At 47.9% G+C, this 21,827-nt stretch overlaps 1 protein-coding gene across 23 annotated transcripts in view; it reads left to right on the forward strand.

The window, feature by feature from the left end:
• The window catches only part of DYSF (dysferlin), a 216,357-nt gene that overhangs the window by 27,025 nt on the left and 167,505 nt on the right, over positions 1-21,827 (forward strand). For all 23 annotated transcript variants that reach the window (XM_077842848.1, XM_077842860.1, XM_077842854.1 and 20 more), the window contains exon 4: positions 19,901-20,006. In XM_077842848.1, the coding sequence (XP_077698974.1) occupies positions 19,901-20,006 (106 nt within the window). The remainder of the gene's footprint in view (positions 1-19,900; positions 20,007-21,827) is intronic.

Consider the following 21,827-nt stretch of genomic DNA (forward strand, 5'->3'; position numbering starts at 1 on the left):
GGAAGGACTGGAGGTGAGAGTTGGGGTTTAGAAGTCGGAAGGTATTAAAGGTTTGCAGTGGCTGTATACTTCCCTCTGGCAGACTTTTCTCTTGTTTCATATATGGACTGTGGAGGGTTCCAGGCAGGGGCAGTAGAGGAGCAAAGCTTGGGGGTGGTGGTGGCGGAGAAAGGAGGCTCTTTACAGGTTGGCAGTGGGTCCTGTCTCCTGTCATTGAACTGGGGGCCTTGCATGTGCCCGGGGTAGTGTGGGGTGGGGGGCAGGACCAGCCAAGCTTGCAGCTTGATGGTGCTGCTCACTGTGGGGTCAGGTCATCTGGGAAAACAGCCTGTGAGGCCCCGGGGCCTTGTGGCCTTGAACGTGAGGGCAGGGTTCAGCATCCCTGCTGGGCATGGCCGGGTAGGGCTGTGTTAGGTGCCAGCAGGGAGGGGGGATTCCTGCTCTTGGTGCCATGTACTGAGGCATGGGCTTGCTGTTTTGTGATCTACTCATAGGGGTGCCTTTGTCTGGGAATTGGGTCAGCCAGTATCTGAGGCCCAGAAGGCCTGGCTGTGTTACCCTGGGGTGGGAGAGAAGAGTGAGGGAGGAAGGGAAGAGTCAGAGGCCTAGGGGAGGCTAACGAGGGTCTCAGGCTGCAAAGCACCTGGAAAGTTTGGAATCTTCAAAAGCTTAGAAGAAAAGTCCAACTGCCAGGGTCTCTCTGTGACTGTCCTGGTCATGGGTGCAGGGCATGGTATGTGTGAGGAGAGTGGGGGTACTTTTACCAGGACCTCCTCACAGGAGGCAGGGACTGGGATCCATTCACACTAATCGATCCCAACACAGACATTTTCTGGAAAAAAAAAGGCAGCCTCTAATAAGCATGGACGGTGGATCTGCAGGTGAAAGAGGGAGGGACGCTGGGTGCCAGACAGTCTTGGAAGGCTTTCTGGAGGAGGGCCACACAGACTGACTCCAGTGTTTTGGAGGATGAGGAAGGGAGGGCATTCCAGCATTCGGGTGTGGTGGGCCAAGGCCCACAGGCCAAGGCCTCACAGTTGTGGCTCGGTCACACGACACATGCAGCCCAGTGAGAAGGGAGCCGTGGGGCCAGATAGGGAGGGCTTCTCTGATATCAGCCAGGGGATAATAATAGCAAAACCACAACAGCTGATGTTGCCTAGTGTCTGGCCCTTTGCTGAGTCTTTATAATGTAAAATCTTTTTAAATCAGCTGGGTACTGCTGTTACGGTTGTCATCGTTATGGAAGGACACTGTGGCTCTGAGAGATGGGTTTTTTTCCTCAGAGGCTGGTGATGGCAGAGCTATTCTGGAAGGCAGGTCTGCAGCATGCTCATAATCACTGAGTCCCTGTGCCTCTCAGAGGCTCCTGGAAGGCCCAGGCGGGTGCTGGACCCTCTGGAGGGTTCCATTCCCTCATGATGCTGGACTTGAAAGGGTGTAGTGAGGCAAGATAGTCTGGGGGCTGCAAGGTACATGGGTTTCATTTTCATGATCATATTCAGCATTTTACAGGCCCTGTGGGGAGATGTTTAAAATCATGGAGACCTGAGCAGGGGCTGTGAAGATATTTTTGATTAATTCAAGGGCCAGGCTGGTCCTCAGGGTGACACCAGACCAGTGCCACACTGGGGGCTAGGCTGCACTGTACCTTGGGGCCTTCTCATTGGCCCTTGTGGGAGTCCTGTAGTTCCTGGGGGGAAGCCAGCTCCCTGAACACCAGTTCACTGCAGGGCCAGTGCTGGAAATCAGTTCCTCAACATCAATTTGCAGAACTGCTAATTCTCAAAACTTTCCAACATACTAGAAACTTCTTTCTTGTAACCACTTGCATGTAGGTTTTGAATTTTCCAAACATTTCTTAATTTTGCACTCCTAGCAATTAAAAACTAAATTTGAATTAAACTAAATTTAAACTTATATTCATAAATACCTGAAGAATTTCAGAGGTTGCCCAAACCACAGTGTCCTGGGTGGAAATAATGGAGTTCTGGCTTCATTATGGAACCCCTTGCGGTAGGCAGCCTCCAGAGTAGTTTGCTTGACTGTGAGGGGCCCGAGGGAGAAGCTGCTGGAGCAGTGGCAGGGGGGCAGGAAACCAGTAAGGCCATGCTGTGTGCCCCCGAGGCCAGACCTCATGGACTTTCATTTTACACGTGATTGTGAGAAAAGAATCTGAGATAAAAAGTATTAACAATTCTAAAGCAGTAAAAGTAAGAAATAGACCAGGAAGTGACAAGAGCAACCATGGGGCATTTTACATTTTGAAAGAAAGAAGGGAAAATATTCAGTGGTTTCACTTTAACAAAAAAATTAAATAGAAAACCTACTGTCTAAGGGCACCTGGGGGTGCAGTTAGTTGAGTGTGCGACTCTTGGTTTTGGCTCAGGTCGTGATCTCAGGGTCATGAGATGGAGCCCCTCATCAAGCCCTGCGCTCAGTGTGGGATCTCCTTAAGACTCTCTCCCTCTCCCTCTGCCCCTTCCCCACAAAAAATAAATAAATAAATCTAAGGGGGAAAAAAAAAAAGAACATCTACACTCTGCTTTCACATTGTCACTGTCCGGTCAGGAAGCAAAGAAGGAAATGACAGGCGTGACAGTGACTGTTGTCATCTGACCCCAGGATTTCAGAAGGACCTATGGGGTCATCACACAGCCTCCCCCGTCATTTCTGAGTGTCCCCAGCCTGTGTGCTGTGAGCTCATAAATGGTCCTCCTTGGGGGATCCCTGGGTGGCGCAGCGGTTTGGTGCCTGCCTTTGGCCCAGGGCGCGATCCTGGAGACCCGGGATCGAGTCCCACGTCGGGCTCCCGGTGCATGGAGCCTGCTTCTCCCTCTGCCTGTGTCTCTGCGCCTCTCTCTCTCTCTCTCTGTGACTATCATAAATAAATAAAAATTAAAAAAAAAAAAGGTCCTCCTTGGGCTTCTCCAAATGAGGTGAATCTGAGCCTCCGCTACCATTAATTCTTGGTCTCCCTCTGTCTTGCCTCCTCTACCTCTGCCTAACTTCCCTGCTCTGCCTCCGTCTGTTTCTAGGTGTCCCCCAGACCTCCCTCATTCTTCATAGCCTCTCCCTCAGCACCAGTGTCTCACAAGTACCTCACTTTGCCTGTCCTCTCTGCTCCCTCTATTCTTTCTCCCTTCTGGGTCTCCTTCACCTCTACCCTCTTCTCTGTCCCCAGGGTGCCTGTGGCATTTCACACTGCTGTGTTTCCCCTGATGACTGTTGGCAGTTTGATGTGGCCTCCTTATACCAGACTTGTCTGTTGGCCTGGGGTGGGAGCTTGGGGAGCCCTCCATGCCATAAGAGGGGAACATGGGCTGAGAACTGCCTCCTGGCTGTTCAGCACCCACGCACACTGAGCACTGAGAGAGCCCAGAGCCAACAGTGGCGTTGGGCCAGGTTTGTGTTGATAAAAAAAAACCAGGTTTGAAATGCACAGAAAAGGAAATTCCACTTCTATGGATAGGAGACACTCCTGAAAGCCCAGCAGAGGTCCTGGACTCCTGTCTCAGAACAATTTCCTGTTTACTCTGGGCTTCTCATAGGGATGCGGTAAGGGTGGTGATGCTGATCCCTGACCAGCTGTTTTGACCACTGGGATGTTCATTTGAGAGGTTCCTAATCCAGGCAACACAACTGCATCACCTGCAGCTTTTACATATACCAATGCCTGGTGGGCATCATTACCAACTCCCAGGTATTAGGTATTTCTGCTGTGCAGCCCAGGGTGAGAGCCACTCATCTCAGTCCAGACCCATGCTACATGATAGAACTTTCTGAGATGATGGAAATGTTCTGTATTGGCTAGTTTAACTGAGGAACTGAATCTTAAAATTTATTTCATTTTAATCAATTTAAATTTAAATAGCTAATGTACATAGTGGCTGCTGTGTTGGACAGCAGAGCTCTTTACAGCAGTGTTCCAACTCGGACTGCATATTAGAATGATGTGGGAGCTTTTTTTTTTTTCCAAAGATTTTATTTATTTATTTGAGAGAGAGAGTGAGCACAAATGGGGGGAGGGGCAGAGGGAAAGGGATAAGTAGATTCCCCACTGAGTGAGGAGTCCTATGTGGGGCTCGATCCTGGGACTCTGAGATCATGACCCGAGCTGAAGTCAGGTGCTTAATAAAAAGATTTATTTATTTTAGAGACACACAGAGAGAGTGTGAGCAGACAAGAAGCAGAGGGAAAGGGAGAGATTCCTCAAGCTAGCTCCTTACTGAGCGCTGAGTGTGTTTGATCCCAGGACCGAGGTCATGACCTGAACTGAAACCTAGAGCTGGCCACTTAACTCACTGAGCCACCCAGGCCCCCTGATGTGGGAGCTTTTTTTTTTTTTTTAATTTTTATTTATTTATGATAGTCACACAGAGAGAGAGAGAGAGAGAGAGGCAGAGACATAGGCAGAGGGAGAAGCAGGCTCCATGCACCGGGAGCCCGAAATGGGATTCGATCCCGGGTCTCCAGGATCGCGCCCTGGGCCAAAGGCAGGCGCCAAACTGCTGCGCCACCCAGGGATCCCGATGTGGGAGCTTTATTTTTTTTTAATTAATTTATTTTATTTTATTTATTTATGATAGGCACACAGTGAGAGAGAGAGAGAGGCAGAGACACAGGCAGAGGGAGAAGCAGGCTCCATGCACCGGGAGCCCGACGTGGGATTCGATCCCGGGTCTCCAGGATCGCGCCCTGGGCCAAAGGCAGGCGTTAAACCGCTGCGCCACCCAGGGATCCCCCGATGTGGGAGCTTTAAAAGAGATTAGTGTTTGGGTTCCACAGCAAACTGATTAAACCAGAAACTCTGGAGTGGGGTGCAGGCATCAGTGCTTCTGCAGCTGTCCAGGGTAGGACAGTATGCACCCGAGGAGGAGCACCCACTGTTTTAGGGCAATGCTGGCCCTTTTGTAAAGAAGTGCTCTCCGTTTGTTCATGAATTAGCTAGGAAATAAATATAAACTGTCACTTTTATTTATTTATTTATTTTTTAAACTGCCACTTTTATAATAGCGTATGTGTGTAATTACGGGCAGAAACGATCACCACAAAATTAAAAACCACACACGATAGAATCATGAAGGGAATGAAAGAGGTTACAATCTTGTTGGTAACTGTAAACACTGACCTGGGGAAAATTGGACTTAATAGAAATAATTTCATAAGAGAAAACTCAAAATAGAAAGGAGCTATATTTGGGGCACCTGGATGGCTTAGTCAGTTAAGCGTCTGCCTTTGCCTCAGGTCATGATCTTGGGGTCCTGAGATCGAGCCACATGCGTCAGGCTCCCTGCTCAGTGGGGAGTCTGCTTACCCCTCTCCCTCTGCCCCGACCCCTGTTCGCGCTCCCTCTCACTCTCTTTCTCTAAAATAAATAAATAAATAAAATCTTTAAGAAAAAAAAGGGGGGGGGCTATATTTACTAGAGCTTGATATGAACCAAAAAATTGAAAAAAAAAAATCTTTGAGCCAAATCTGTGCAGAGAAATTTAAACAAGAAATAGTTGTTACCAGTGACACTAATTTCAGTCAAATAAAAATGAAGACTGGAGAAAAAGGAACTAGTTAATTGCACTGTATAGAAAATATGTCAACAAATGAAATGTAGTTAGTTTAATTTATCTCGGAGAATGGTTTTTCAGTGGAAATTAATTAATGCAGGTGTATTTTTTATTTAAATATTTCGTAAATGTACACATGAAGCAAAAATCTCCATAGGGTCAAAACATCTACCTGTCAAAAAAACACCAGGATCGAGATGTTCGTCACTGGGTCCGGGCCTAGCCAGGTCTGGTGTAGGGTGGCCAGATTCAACAAAGTGACATTCAGGATACCCAGTTAAGTTTGTCCCAAGTATTACATAGGACATACTTATTATAAAAAATTATTCATTGTTTATCTGAAAAGTAAGCCTAATGGGAATTCTGCATTTGATCCAGAGCCCATTCTCAGGGTGGCTGTGCACCCTGTCTCCCTTTAAACAAGCAGTGTAGGAGGGCCCTTAACTTTACACCGGGAATTGGGCAGGAGGCGCTGACGGCCTTAGAAAAGCCTGTTCACAGGGACACCTGGATGGGTCAGGGGTTGAATGTCTGCCTTTGACTCGGGGCATGATCCTGGGGTCCTGGGATCGAGTCCTGCATTGGGCTCCCCTGCTCAGGGGAGAGTCTGCTTCTCCTTCTGCCTATGTCTCTGCCTCTCTCTCTGTGTCTCTCGTGAATAAATAAATAAAATTTTAAAAAAAGAAAAAAAAAAAGGAAAGTTCTTGTTTGTAGTAGCTATTTCTTTGGAGTACTTGGAACCTCTTGGTGACCTGGTGACTCCGCGAAGTGGGGCATTCGGGGGGTCTCTCACCTCCACACAGAGCTTGATTGCCCTCACTTTTCCGTGATCTGGGTCATCAGTCATGGTACTTGCAACTGGCCAGGGGCTCAGGAGGCAGGTTGGGAACCTCTCTGAATGCCTGCTCCTTCTCCCCTTACAATTTTTTTTTTAAGTTTTATTTGTTTTAAAGAGAGAAACAGCGTGGCACACGGAAGGAGGGGCAGAGGGAGAGGGAGAGAGAGAATCTCACGGATATGCTGTGCTCAGCATGAAGCCAGACTCGGGTCTCAATCCCACGACCCTGAGGTCATGACCTGAGCGGAACACTCAACCCACTGAGCCACCCAGATGCCTCCTCCTCCTTCCTCTTGCAGCTGCTTTTCTCCCCACCATCACACAGGGTTTGACGATCTGGTCCAGTGGAATGAGTGTGGACCTTGGGGAGCGCTGGGCCCTAGTCTCAGCCAAGCTCCCTGAGCCTCTGTTTCTTCCTCCTTAGGGGGCGTTAAGTCAAATGCACAAGCACGTCTAAGGGAACTGCCATGGAGAGGCCACTCCATAAACGGCAGTTACTTTTGGCGCATCCTTTCTCTTATCTCTCCTGTGTTGCTCTCCGGCTGTGCTACTTTCTTTGGTTCTCACTGACTCAGCTTTTTCCCATCAAAGCCTGCTCTCAGCCAGTGATGGTTTGAAAAAGGACTAATTCATACTGAAGTGTTGGTGGCAGCCTATGGCTTAATGTTTTGCTGTTCTTAGGAGCCTGGGGGACGGTGCTGAGTGTGCCAGACTCTGTTTAGGCCAACAAAGGAAGGTTAATGATGAGCGGCAGGCACCATGAGAAACCTCTCATGGAGATATTTTGGGAATGGCCAGCTTGCTGACTTCGGTGACTATGGTGTGTAGGGCTCCTCTGAGCCTGGACTAGGCCTTGGTGCCCTCAGGGTGGAGGTGGGGGTGTCTTAGTTCCTCCTGGGACAACAGGCTTAATATATATTAGGGAACGTGGGGGTTTCTAGGAAGGAGCTGACCAAGAGCCTGACGGAAGAATGTACAGGCCATGGCAGAGACACCTGGGGGCGGGGCCTGGCTGGCTGCTGCCTGTGGGCCATGAGGGGAGTGTGTTGCTGGGGTCCAGGGGTTCCATCCTGACGGTAGAAGGTGGACAGCCCCAGCTGTCCAGAGCCATGCAGGGCAGGGGTGGTAGCACGAGAATGAGGGTCAAAGGCTTCTCTCAGGGACTTCCTCTCAGTAGTGAGCCTCATCTTGACACTGCAACTTGCATTTCTCTGAACCCATTTCTCCATCAGGATAATGGCAATAACAGTACCTATGTTGCATGGTTGTCACGAAACTTATGTGAGATAATGTGTGGGTGTTAGATGCCTACTTGGCACTTGGCACCTTGAAGGTGTTTAGTACATGGGGACTGTTGGATCCATATGGATGCACCTATGCAGACCACACCAACTATGAACATACCACCCACACGCCCCATGTGGACACATGACCGTACTAGAGTGTGCACACTAAAGAGGGGCACCTGGATGGCTCAGTGGTTGAGTGTCTGCCTTCGGCTCAAGTCACGAATCCTGGGTTCTGGGATCGAGTCCCGCATCAGGCTCCTTGCTTCTCGGGGAGCCTGTTTCTCCCTCTCCCTCTGCTGTTCCCCCTACTTGTGGTCTCTGGCTCTTTCTGCATCAAGTAAATAAATAAAAATCTTAAAAAAAAAAAACTAAAGAAAACCCCCACAAGAATATACAAATTAGAAGTCTTTTGTAATAAGCAAAAGTAACCTCATTCTTAAAAAGTTATAAAGGGAGAAGTGCACTTTTCCCCACCTTTCCCCATCTGCTGCTTCCCTTCCCTCTTGTGTGTCCATTGCTGACAATATGGTGCATATCTTTCTTGGTTTTTCCTAAGCCTGTGCAAGCATCTGTTTACATATGTGTGCATGTGTGTACTTAAAAATGGAATCATGTTGTATATACTAGTCATTTGCCATCATGGACCCTTTCCCAGGTCAGTCTGTATTGATCAACCCCATTTTTAAAATTTATTTATTAAATATTTTATTATTTATTTGAGAGAGGGAGAGACAACATGAACAGGCAGAGGGAGAGGGAGAAGCAGACTCCCCTCTGAGCTGGGAGCCCAACGCGGGACTCGATCCCAGGACTCTGAGATCATTACTTGAGCTAAAGGCAGATGCTTAACCAACTGAGTCACTCAGGCACCCTAATCAACCCCATTTTATTATTATTATTTTTTAAAGATTTTGTTTATTTATTTGACAGAGAGAGAGAGAGAATGAGCACAAGCAGGGAGAGTAGCAGGCAGAGGGAGAGGGAGAGGGAGAAGCAGACTCCCCGATGTAAGGCTTGATCCCAGGAACCCCGGATCATGACTCAAACTGAAGGCAGATGCTTAACCGACTGAGCCCCCAGGCACCCCCCAGTCAACCCCATTTTTAAGGGTTGTGTGGCACTTCACTAGGTGTGTGATCCATAATTTATCCCACCATGCCCTTATTGACTGGGATTCGATTTCTTTCTAATTTCTTCTCTGCCCCTTCCATGAATATCTTTATCCAAATGTTTTCATGTCCTTATACTATTTTTTTCTTTAAAATAGATCCATAGACGTGTGATTATTAGGTCGAAGGATATGAGCAAATAACATTTTCATAGATTCTGCCAAATTGCTTTTCAAAAATGTGTCCTAATTTATGTCCACCAACAATGTAAAAAGGTGCCCGTCAATTTTTTATTTTTGCTTAGTGCCATGGCAGGGGTGGGGTGGTGTGTGAGAAAAGTATCTTTTTAAAAAAATTTTATTGATTTATTCATGAGAGACACAGAGAGAGAGAGAGAGAGAGAGAGAGAGGCAGAGACACAGGCAGAGGGAGAAGCAGGCTCCATGCAGAGAGCCCGATGTGGGACTCGATCCCTGATCTCCAGGATCACGCCCTGGGCTGAAGGCAGTGCTAAACCGCTGAGCCACCCTGGCTGCCTGAAAAGTATCTTATAAACCATGTTTTTTCTCTCTCTCTCTCTTTTTTTAAATTTTACTTTTAAGTAATCTCTACATCCAACGTGGGGCTCAAAGTTATGATCCTGAGGTCAAGAGTGCATGCCCGAATGACTGGGCCAGCCAGGTGCCCCCAAACTGTATTTTCTTGACTACTTGTGAAGTTGGGCATCTTTTCATGCATTTTATTGTCCATTTGTATTTCTTCTTCTGTCAATTACCTATCCTTATATTTTGAGTTGCTTGTTTTTTTTCTTACTGATTCAGAGCAGTTTGTACGTTTGGGATCCTATCAGGAATATTAGCTCTCTGTGTGTTTTATGTGTGGAGGAGATTTTCTTCCTGCCTGAATGACAAATGCCATTCCCACATAAGAATAGACCCTCAGCCAGATGTGTGCGTGTACTCTTAGACATTTAAAAGGGCAGAGTGGGGGACGCCTGGGTGGCTCAGTGGTTGAGTGTCTGCTTTTGGCTCAGGGTGTGAGCTTCTCCCTCTGCCTGTGACTTTGCCTCTGTCTCTGTGTCTCTCATGAATAAATAAATAAAATCTTAAAAAAATAATAAAAGGGTAGAGTGGTGATTTGCTGTTGCTAGAAGTTGGGAAAAGTAGGCCTAAGTTTAACCTCTGGGTTTCAGTAGGCTCGCTTCCAGGTCCCCCTTTCTGGAATACTTGGGAGGCAGGAATATTCACAGTTCACCATCTCATTGTTCTCAGCATGCTCGGAAGTGTTGAGTGTGCCCTGATTTTCCAAGGATTTTTGTGACTATATTTTGTGCTGAATTTTATCCAGGACGCCCCTGGGGTTCAGAATAGTTTTTCTTTTGTCTTTCTCTGGATTGAAGTGGAAAACTATTTAGTTATCCTGGGGCAGCCCCTGGGGAATCAGATATTGGCAGGAAGACTGCCAGAGGCCAGGTGGGCTCAGGGGGCCGGAATGTCCGGCTGTCCCTCATTTCCTGCCCCTCACTGCCAGGCACACACAGCTGAGGGCTGGAGAGGCCACAGCTCACGACTGTCTCTTCACAGGGACCTGAAATCTCCCCCGAGTGCGTCTGCACAAGCGTCTGTGCGTCCTGCCAGGACAATGGCTCTCTGACTCCTGTCATGCCTGATTCATGGACTCCAGTTGAGGGGAAGGTGCCTCTGAGTCAGTGATGAATGGGTTTGAGTTGTAAAATAGGTATTTGTAGTTGACACGTCCTTTTCTTAGTTTAAAAGATAAAGAATGAGAAACTGATACATGAAATCCTTCTGGAGCTTTTTTAAGAAATATTTTCGAACTTATAGGAAAGTGGCAAAAATAGAACAAAGAACATCCATATACTCTTTCCTCAGAATCATTAATGAACATGCTACCCCATTTGCTTTATATTATTCTCTCTCTTCTCCCTCCTTCCCATTTTCTTTCTTCCTTTTTTCCTCTCTCTCCCATTTGAGGCTAAGTTATAATCACCATAGCCCTTTATCTCTAAATACTTCAGTGTATATTTCCTAAGAATAAGGATATTTTTGGGACACCTGGGTGGCTCAGTGGTTGAATGTCTACCTTTGGCTGGTTCAGGGCATGATCCCGGGGTCCTGGGATCGAGTCCTGCATCGGGTTCACTGCAGGGAGCCTGCTTCTGTCTCTGTGTTTCTGCCTCTCTCTGTGTCTCTCATGAATAAATAAATAAAATCTTTAAAAAAAATAGGGATATTCTTTTATATAATCACAGTGTAGTTATCAACTTCAGTAAACTTAACATGGCTACCAGACTTCTACCTACTTCACCATTTGTATTCTCTTCTAGCAATTGACCAAATAATGCCGGTCTTTTTTTTTTTTTTTATGACTTTATTTATTTATTTATTTATTTAGAGGGAGAGGAAGCCAGTGAGGGTGGGGGGAGGGCAGAGAGAGAGAAGAATCTCAAGCAGACTCCTCACTGAGTGTGGAACCTGATGCAGCGCTTGATCTTACAACCCTGAGATCATGACCTGAGCTGAAATCAAGAGTTGGATGCTTAACTGACTGAGCCACACAGGTGCCCCTGAATAATGTCTTTTATAGCAAGCCCCTTCTCCCTCTTTCTCAGTATGGAATCCAGTCTAGATTTCCATATTGAATTTAGTCATTATATTTCCATAGCCTCCTTTAATCTGGAACATTCTCACAGCCTTTTTCTTTTACAACAACTTACATTTTTCAATAATATAATATACAAATGTTCTTCATTTGGTGTTTGTTTTCATGTTTCTCTCATGATTAGATTCAGTTACTAATTCCTGGCCAGAATATTTTGTAGGTGTGTTGTGTCTGTCTCAGGCTCTGGAGGCACAAGATGTCCCTTATTTTGATCACCTGTCAAAGTAGTATAAAAATATCATTAAAATGGGCCCTTAGATTTAGCATCTACAGATGACTCTTCCTGATTTGGTCTTTACCATAATGGTTGTGAACTGGCTTTCCATCCCCAGCACTTCCTCCACATTTACATTCTGTGGGAGGTTCTTGTGGTCATGGGGACAACTATCTAATCCCACTGCCCTCACATATTGGTCCCACTCTGTGCTGGGCCTGGTGCATCAGCCACACAAGCTTCATAGGAGCCTTCCCCCTGGGCAGGTATGTCAGCCAGAGTTGAAAAACCTATGAGCTATCAGGCTAGGAGTCTCATTTTTTCCATCTTCAAGGACAGTGTTGGAGTCAGGAAGAAGCCCATTTCAGGCCTGAATTATTCTATTGAACCATGTCTTTCTCACTGAGACTTTGAGGGTCTCATTTCTATTCTATCATCAGGAAAGATCAGAAATAAATCTAACCTCTTCCATATGACAACCCTTGAAGCCATGATCTAATGTGGCCCTCACAGTGATTTGGTATAATAGGTATGTGCGGAGAAGGACAGGTTGGTGGTGAATGGGTGGGTGGGCAGCGGGGGAGGAAGGGAACTGTCATTTCCTAAGCCCCATCTATGCTCCAGGCACACATAAGGGTGTTAGGTGTGTGAACTCAAGTTTTACAAGAACCTCTGAAGTGTGCACTTTCCCCAGAAGCTCTGATGGTGAGGGAATGGTTGTCCAGTTTGTTTAACCAGTGTCCCCAGTACTTAACAATAGTACAGGACCCATGGTAGGCACTCACTACGTATTTGTTAAGTGAATGAATGACTTTGACAGATGAGGAAACAGGCTCAGGGAAGTTATGTCACTTATGCTTAGCACACAGCTGTCATGTGTTGGGCTTCTAACACACTGGTAGGATGACTTGAGAGCTCTTATTGTTTTTTCTTTTCTTTTCTTTTCTTTTTCTTTCTTTTTTTTCTTTTAGAGCTCTTATTCTTAATCATGCAATGATAAATATTTATTTTTGGAGGATGAGAGGAAGGATGCTTCCAGAGCATTGTTATAGGTTGAAAGATACCTGGAAATGTTAGGAGTGACTCAACATGTGAAAATGATGGCTGATGTGATGCCCTAGAGGCTGCCACCTGGGATGTCCCCTGAACCAAATAGAGAGCGGAGCTGTGTGTTCCAGACGCCTTCCAGGGCCAATTTTCTTTGGGGCATTTGGGGGAGGGGACATGTCTTACCTACACTTTTTCGTCAGTGTCAGTATGAGCTGTGCCCACTTCTCCCATCTTCCTGCTCCCTGCATGGCTACTGGCGCCTGGGGCTCTTGTCTACCCTGGGCTGCTGCACCCCTTCCTTCTACGGCTCATAGCACCGAGGCATAGGGGAAGGCTTGGGTAACTACGGACAGTCTGCCACCCTCTGTGGGTCTTGCACTCTCTCTCTCTCTCTCAAATAAATAAATAAATAAATAAATAAATAAATAAATGTTTAAAAAATAGCAGCCCTATTTAAAAAATACAGAAAAATAAAAAGGCATAACTAATACTGCTTGGAATTAGTTTTTTTTTTAAAGATTTATTTGAGAGTGAGCGAGAGTGAGCCTGCTTGCACAAGTTGGGGGGGGTGCAGAGGAGAGAATCTTTGAGCAGACGTGAAGGGGGACTCAGTCTCTCAATCCCATGAGATCACGGCCCCTTGAGATCTTGCCTGAGGCTTAACTGACTGAGCCACCCAGGTGCCCCTGGAATTAGATTAAAAAAAAAAAAAAGTTGAATCAGATTAAATATGGAGGCTGGGCCCCCTTTTCCATGCATGAAGCAAGCCGAGGACATCTTGGTTTCTTTCATCATGATGTGTTTCAGTTCATAGTCAGGGAGCTCTCAGGTGCACCAGCAGACCCAGCATAGGTCTGGCAAAGGAAAGCCTTTGGAGTCTGGTTCTGTCTGCCTTGTTCTTTGTGTAAAATCAAGTCAGATGCCTTTCTGAGTCCTAATTTTCTGATTTCCTGTCTGTAAGATGAATTGAACCAATAACAGTGCCTACCTCATGGAGCTAGTGTTATTTTAAACAAGAGAGTGTGTGTAGAGTGCTCGGCACTGTGTCTAATGTGTACTCACTCAGTAGGAGGGGAGCTGTTATTAGAAGGAAGTTCCGGGATCCCTGGGTGGCGCAGCGGTTTGGCGCCTGCCTTTGGCCCAGGGCGCGATCCTGGAGACCCGGGATCGAATCCCATATCGGGCTCCTGGTGCGTGGAGCCTGCTTCTCCCTCTGCCTATGTCTCTGCCTCTCTCTCTCTCTCTCTCTCTCTCTGTGACTATCATAAATAAATAAAAATTAAAAAAAAAAAAGAGGAAGTTCCATGAGGGCAGCGACTGGGCTTTGGTGGAAGTGGCAAATAAATATTTGCTGAATGAATGAGTTATAAGATTTTCAAGATTTCATGTACGTTCCTAAATTTAAATTTTGAGTTGGTAAAAAAACATAAGGGGTTATAAGGACAGGAACTGTAAGAAAAAATGCAATGAGAGTTCTCCCTGTTGTCTTTGTCTCCCATCTGCCCTGTTCTTAACCGTTGCCTAGAGATAACCATCATCCTTAGTTTCTTTTGTGTCATTCCAGAGCTCCTATGCTATTGCTGAATCACCAGTAGAGATTTTGACTTTCCTCTTTTTCACACAATCAGTAGCATATTTAGTTATTTATTTATTTAAATAGATTTTGAGGGGGGGGGGTATTGTGGTAAAATACACATAACATAACGATTACCATCTTAACGATTTTAAAGTGTGCATTTCAGTGGTATTAAACATGTTCTCATTGTTGTGTGGCTGTCACCATCATCCATCCCCAAAACTTCTCATTTTGTAAAACTGAAAGTCTGTGTCTGGTAAACAATAACTCCCTGCTTCCCCTCCCCCCAGCCTCTGGTCACCACTATTCTACTTTCTGTCTGTGATTTCCACTAGTCTAAGTAATAGGTAGCATATTATACACACCTTAAAAAAAAAAGATTTTCTTTATTTACAAGAGAGAGAGCAGGAGCAGAGGGGGTGGGATGGGCAGAGGGAGAGAGAGAGAGGCACACTCCGCACTGAGCAGGGAGCTGGACACAGGGCTCAATCCCAGGACCCCAAGATCATGATCCGAGCTGAAGGCAGACGCTTAACTGACTGAGCTACCCGGGTGCCCACACTCTTTTGTACTCTGTTTTTCACTTTACAATGTATCTTGAGGGTTTTCCAAATATAAGTCGATGGTGTAGGTCACATTATTTTTATAGTTGTGCAGTATTCCATCATATGGTGTACTGTACTTTATCTATCTTCTATGATGGACATTTGGGTTGCCTCCTGCGTTTTGTTCCTTTTGTTCTTAAGATTTTATTTGTTTATTCATGACACACACACACACACACACACACACAGAGGCAGAGACACAGGCAGAGAGAAAAGCAGGCTCCTTGGGAGGAGCCCAATGCAGGACTCCATCCTGGAACTCTGGGATCATGGCCTGAGCTGAAGGGAGACACTCAGCCACTGAGCCACCCAGGCGTCCCCTGTGTTTTGTTCTTATAAACAAAATTGTAAAAAAGCCCAATGTTTTGAAATAAAATTGTTTAGATTTCTTTGTGCTTCATTAAAATAAACTTACTTGGCCACTTTAATTTATAGCCTCCCACTTAAGGCTCAGATTTGGAGGCCACTACCCCCTCCTTCTTCCATCTCCAATAGGACAGTAGCCCTACTGGGTGATGAGTCTGGGAACAGTTCTTTATCTGTGGAGGAAAAATGTGTGCCTTGTCAGTGTGTGAACTGCCTGGACCTTTCTCTCCCTCCCACATGCCAATTCCTGACCTCTCTCTCAGTCTGTGGGATGGCAGTGGCGATTTCAGCCCGCACATTTCTCCTCTGCCCACGTTCCAGTGGCTGCAGAACCCAGCACTGCCAGTAGGGATGGCCAGGTCTGTGGAGGCTGGGAAAGCAGTGACATTATCCTCCTGTGGGCTGTAGGGGGTGGGGCCCAGGCCCATAGGCTTTCCTTCCCACCTGCCTGAGCTGGCTCTGAGGCAGCCTGTGCAGGACCCCCAGGCCCTTCCTCGCCTCCTTTGACCCTTACTGAATCCTGTCTGCCACAAGTGGCCATTGGTTGGTGCCAGTGCCAGTGCCACTGAGCGCCGGGCATCGCTGGTTCATGTAGGCCCTGTGCCTTAGTCTTGATCTCTGGATGCGGTGCGTCTCCCTAAGGGACTGGGCCCTCCTCCCCGGAGGCTGCCCTCATAAAGCCACTCTCCTCCATCCTCTGTGAAAGAATGAATGAAGAGCAGCCATTAGGGTTTCCTGTGCTCAAGCCTCAGACCCGTCCAACCTCCCCAGGGTGTCCAGCCAACCCAGTCTGGTCTCCCAGGGCAATTCTGGGGCAGCCTGCTCCTGAGGCCTGGGGACAGGCAACTGCTGTGCTGCCTCCAGCCTCTCCCCCTAGGGGAGGTGGGGGGCTTATGAAGGCCACGTGGCTTCTCCAAAGGACTGGCCCCAAGGCCCGTGGCTGGGGTGGGAGGCGGGGGCATTTCAAGGTCCAGCAAGACGTTGAGGGAGGAAATAACAGGCCGTGCCCGCTGGCCAGGTCTCCCGCCTCCGCCTCCGGAGGTGCCTGGGCTGGCAGGGGGGCCCCGCGCTTCCCGCCTCGTTTCCTCGCATTGTTCCCGCCCCACTTCCGGGAATTCTCCGGGGGCGGAGGGGGGGGAGGGCTGGCGGGCCCGCGGCCAGAACGGGACGCTGCGGCCTGTCCCGACCCGGAGGCCCCGGAGGCCCCGGAGGCCCGGGAGGGAGCGCCTGGCGCGCGTCTGCACCGCCACCGCCGGGCCGGCTGCGCGCTCTGCCTGCGTCGGGAAGGCTCCCCAGGGCCCGGGGCGCAGCTGCAGGGCAGGCCGCGGCCGCGTGTCGCAGGGGCTCACTGGGCTTTTGCACCTACTGTCATGCCTGGGTCCTGCTGTAGCCCCAACTGACAGGAGTTTGCTCCACGGTGAGTCAGTTAGAAAGTACACCGGGTGGAGTTGTCGCACCAAGGAAGCTCTTGACAGCAAATAGGGTCACAGGGCATACTTTCCAAAGTCACGACCCCCCCCCACCCCCCGCTCCCCAGCAAGGGGTGAATGGGGCTCTTTTATTTAAAATATTTAGGTAGGGGAGGCTCGCGGCCCTGTAGAGGCGGGCATGAGGTCGGGATGCGCCTGAAGGAAACTACGGAGATGAGGCTTGTGCTCCGACTCGGGCAGAGACGTTACTATTATAATGACGTAAAGATAAGTGTCAGTTAATCCGTGGGTCCTTCCGTGGCCCATCTGCGCAGGGGTAAATGGAGAAGGAAGCTGGCACTGGTCCGGCTGGTCTGGGCTGCCGGGACTCCACCAGGGCAGTCACTACGTTGGAAGGGCGGTTTCGGTCTCGGTCATGGGGTGCTGTGCCAGTGGGGTCTTTTTCCTGAGTTGAGAGAGAAGTTGTAGAGAAGAGCTAATGGAAAACTGTGGGACAGAGGTCGGTGGGTACAAGCAAGTCAGCGGTAAAGATCAGCTCTTGGGGGTCTACCTGGTGACACTGAGGACACTTCAATCAACACACCGGTGCCAGGTGCCTTCCCCACGCTGGCCCTGGGAGGTAGACACTCCAGGAGCCTCTGCTTAGTAAGCTGTGCTGCAAGCCTGCTCTGTGCTGCAGAGGAATTTAACACACGCCACTCCAAATTCTAGAAAATGTGACTCTTAGCATCAGAGGAATGAATGTTAGTGAAAATCTCTTTAGCCCTTTCTTTTTTCTTTTTTTTTTCATTTTTCTTAATAAAGATTTTATTTATTTATTCATGAGAGACACAGAGGGAAAAAGAAGCAGAGACACAGGCAGAGGGAGAAACAGGATCCATGCAAGGAGCCTGATGTGGGATTTGATCCCAGGACTCCAGGATCACACACTGGGCCGAAGGCAGGCACTAAACCGCTGAGCCACCCAAGGATCCCTAGCCCTCTCTTTAAAGAAATGATAGAAAAACATTACAAAATTCAGCACAAATCAGGTTACTGCCTTGCTAGCTAGGGAACGTGTAACGTGGCCACGAGTCTACTGGTTCCAAGAAGAATGGAGTCAAGTGATTTTATTGAACAACTATCAATGACTAATTAATAATTAATAAGCAGCTATTAATTGTTCTTATCATGGTAAAATAACAAAACTAACCACTTTGACTATTATAAATGTGCAGGTCAGTGGCATTAAGTACATTCACATTGTTGAGCAACCATCACCACCATCCATCCCCAGAACTTTTTCATCTTCACAAACTGAAACTCTATAGCCACTAAATAATAACTCCCCATTTGCCTGCCCTTCAGTCCCTGATAACCTCTATTTTACTTTCTTCATGAACTTGCTTGTTCTGGGAACCTCACGTACATGGAATCATACAATAGTTGTCCTTTGTGTCTGGCTTATTTCACTCAGCACCACGTCTCCATGGTTTATCCATGTCCTAGCACCTGTCAGAACTTCTTTCTTTTTTAAAGCAAAATAACATTTCACAGTACATGTGTTTTAATTTATTTTATTTTAATTTTGATTGCATTTTATTTATTCATTCAGTTGTTTATTTAGGCATTCATCTGTTGATAGATACTTAGGTTACTTTCATTTTTTAGTGATTGTGAATAATGCTGTTATGAACATGGGTGTACAAATATCTCTTTGAGTCCCTGGTTTCAATTCTTTTGGGTATATACCCAGAAGTGGAGTTGCTAGATTATATGGTTTGATCCATTTTTGCATTCCTTTTTTTTTCCATGCACACCAACAGAGCACAAGTTTCCAATTTCTCCACATCCTCACCAACTTTTGTTGTTTTCTGTTTTTTTTTTTTTTTTTTTTGATAGTACCCATCCTAATGAATGTGAGGTGGTATTTCCTTGTGAGTAGCCAGTGTTAAAAATCAGCTATTTAGGGGGTGCCTAGGTGGCTCAGTCAGTTAAGCATTCTACTCTTGGTTTTGGATCACGTCGTGATGTCAGGGTTATGACATCAAGCTCCACATCAGGCTCTATGCTCAGCTCAGAGTCTGCTTAAGACTCTTTCTCCATCTCCCCTTACTGCCCCTTACTCCCCTGCACTCTCTCTCTCTTTCAAATAAATGAATACATCTTTTTTTTTTTTAAATCAGCCATTTAGATCAAGACTAAAGTTGTATTTCAATAAAACTTCATAAAACTTATATTCGAATCAGTTGTTATGGACACTAGAAAAAGGAAGGTCCCAAATGGCAGGTGTGCTGTTTATTCATCAGGGGAAAAAAATTCAGAAGCAGAAGATGAGAGCAGCCCTGTGGCTGCCGTTCACCATCCATCTTGACAGTCCTATGCAGGAAGCACACAGGAGTCTGATGCAGACGGCAGGCCCTCTTGCAGGTTCTGCCCTCTTGCCTGCAGAGGTGCGGAATACACTCTGCCCGTTTCTTAGCTTAGGGAACACAAACTCTTTCCTTGGCACTCTTTGAAGGGTCCCTTCACTGATCATCGCTCAGTGACCTACTCTTTCCTAAGAACCCATACGTTTATGGAGATGCGGCCTGAGGTGTGTGTGCTGTGACAGTCCCAGGCCTCTCTTGGGAGTGGGCTTGTCTGCCCTGTCCCAATTTACTTTTCTCCCTGTCTCTGAAGATAGAGAAGACAGTTTCTCAGGTATAATCATTGCTGGCCGAGCCCTGGAAACTGGTGTAGACGGCCTGTGTAGATGTGGGTCAGATGAACTACTGCAGCTTAAGAGTGAGCAGATGTTGTGGTGGGGAAACAGCCCTGCTTTCAGGAGACTCTGACCTGGTGAATTGCTGAGGTCAGATGGGCAAGGCAGCCCTTATATGGGAGTACCCGGGTGGACAGGGATGGTGGGGCTGGGGCTCTGAGGAGAGGCGGCGAGTTGACTTTGGGAGAAGGGAAGGTGTCTTTCATCCTTGTGCAGGGAGAGGGGCCTGGCCCTCCAGGGATGATGCATGGGGTGACTGGGAGCAGAGTGCTAGGGAGCCTTGAAGGGTCCTAGGGGACTACGGTGTTCGAGTCAGATCAACTTTGTCTGCAGGGTGTTTGTTTTGTAAGGTGGTGGTGGTGGGGGTGCTATTTTGGGTGAAGAGCCAGGCACATTACGTTAGTTCTCTATAGTCTGCTTTTCTCTCCACTTAGGTTCTTAGGGGAAGCCCAAGTCCCACTCCAGGAGGTCCTCGCCACTCCTAGTCTGTCTGCCAGCTTCAATGCCCCCCTCCTGGACGCCAAGAAGCAGCCCACGGGGGTAAGTGCCCAAAGGGCCTTTGCACCAGGTTAGTGTCTGGTCTGAGGCCTTGCCTTTCTGACCCTAGTGGTGTATCATAGTCCAGCTGCCAGCAACTAGGCCTGGCCCTCCCTGGCTGAAGCTGGGGGTGCCAGGGAAGGGAACTGACTGGAAGAGTCAGATCACCTCCTGGGATTGCTTCTTCACTAGAAACCTGATGACTCCCCAAGCTTCCTAAGCAGCCTTGGTTACGGCTCTCCCAAGCCCCTTGGTAGCCCATCCTTCACCTCCCAGCCCCCATCTCCAGGTCTGGAATATCTGAGTCATCTGGGTCACAGATCATAAGGGAAGGGAGACAGACATCCCCCTTCCCAGCCCACCGGAACCTGTCAGACTCTCTTCCTTTCCTTCATTGTCCTTCCTGCCCCTCCCCCAGCCTTTCCAGTGCTCTTCCAGTCCTAGCAGACAATTCCCAGCCCTCATCTCTGGCTTCCCGTTATTTTTAGGGAGCTAAATATACTCTGCAGGGTTCTTTCTTCCTGGTCAGTAGAATTCCTGACCTTCCCTCTGGGTCAGCTCTACTTCCCAGGATGAACTGGGGAGCTATTCATTTGGAAATACTTCCTCCTGGTGAGGCCCTGGGGATCTGGGCCCAGTTCTCTTAGACAGAGTGGGGCTACTGTGTGTGTGTGTGTGTGTGTGTGTGTGTGTGTGTGTGAAGACAGGGAGCCTTGGCTGGCTTGTTGAGTCAGGAAATAGTAAATCTGGGCAGAACTCTGAAAGGAACCACCACTGGGTACTGGGAGCTGGAGAAAGAGAGTGACGGATGGAAGTCACACAGTGAATCCGTGTCCAGATGGGGCCAAGTCGGAGTGTGGCACACCTCAACTCTCAGGGCTGGGAGGGAGAGGGACTTGAATGGACTTCTGGTCCACTGCCTTTCTGATGCTGGAATTTCTTCCTGAGGCATCTTACGCCAGTGATGGCTCGATGCTTCCCTGATGGAGAGAGGTTACTTCCCAGGAGAACCCATCCCTTTCTCAAACAGTTCTCAATGGCAGAGCATTGTGGGTTGGTGCGGTGATCATTTGTAGGTTTGTAACCTCTTCAGGAGCTTCCCAGGTGAAATCTGGAACCAGCCCCCCACCATTGGAGGCAGGGAAGGGCCAAGGAAAGAGGCAAAGCCACTCCAGACTGGGAGGCAGCAGGGTGAGTAAGCAAGGGAACTAACTTCTTAACCTGTGAGGCTTATCTGGCATGGCAGCAAGAGCAGTAGGTCTCTGCACCCATCTACCAAATCTTCGGTTTACATAGAGGTCTTAACTGGGTTCAGCTTGTATACCATCCAGATAATCTTAACACCATGTCACTAGCTCAAGACTACGCCTGGGGCAGCTTCTGGGAGCAGGGATGGCAAGTGGAACTTACATCCCACCAATCATGGAGGGGGTGAGGAGCCTCAGATTGCCTGGGTTTAGCTCATAGGTCACCTGGTGGGTGGGTTCTCACATGGCCTCCTCAGCATCACTGAGCTTGTCTCCGTTACCTGCTGAATCTCCCTTGTCCTCCCTGGGCTCTCCAGTACTCATGCAGTCTAAGGGTTCTAGTGCCAGTTTCCAATGTTCATGTGTGGGTTCCCCTCCACACCACCAAGCAATTCTTTGACACCAGCTGGGCGTCCTATAATTCAACTCAATTCTGACACTTGTCTACCCAGAGATAGCTCTGGGTTAAGGGCTAAGTGCTACAAGATCTCTCCTTCCCCTTCCGATGCCAGTCCCAAGTCCAGGTTCCCCTGTGCTTCTAACCAACTGGCTCTAGATGGGACATTCCTATGAACCT

This window comes from Canis aureus, chromosome 12 (assembly GCF_053574225.1).
Source record: "Canis aureus isolate CA01 chromosome 12, VMU_Caureus_v.1.0, whole genome shotgun sequence".
NCBI classification, from domain to species: Eukaryota; Metazoa; Chordata; class Mammalia; order Carnivora; family Canidae; genus Canis; species Canis aureus.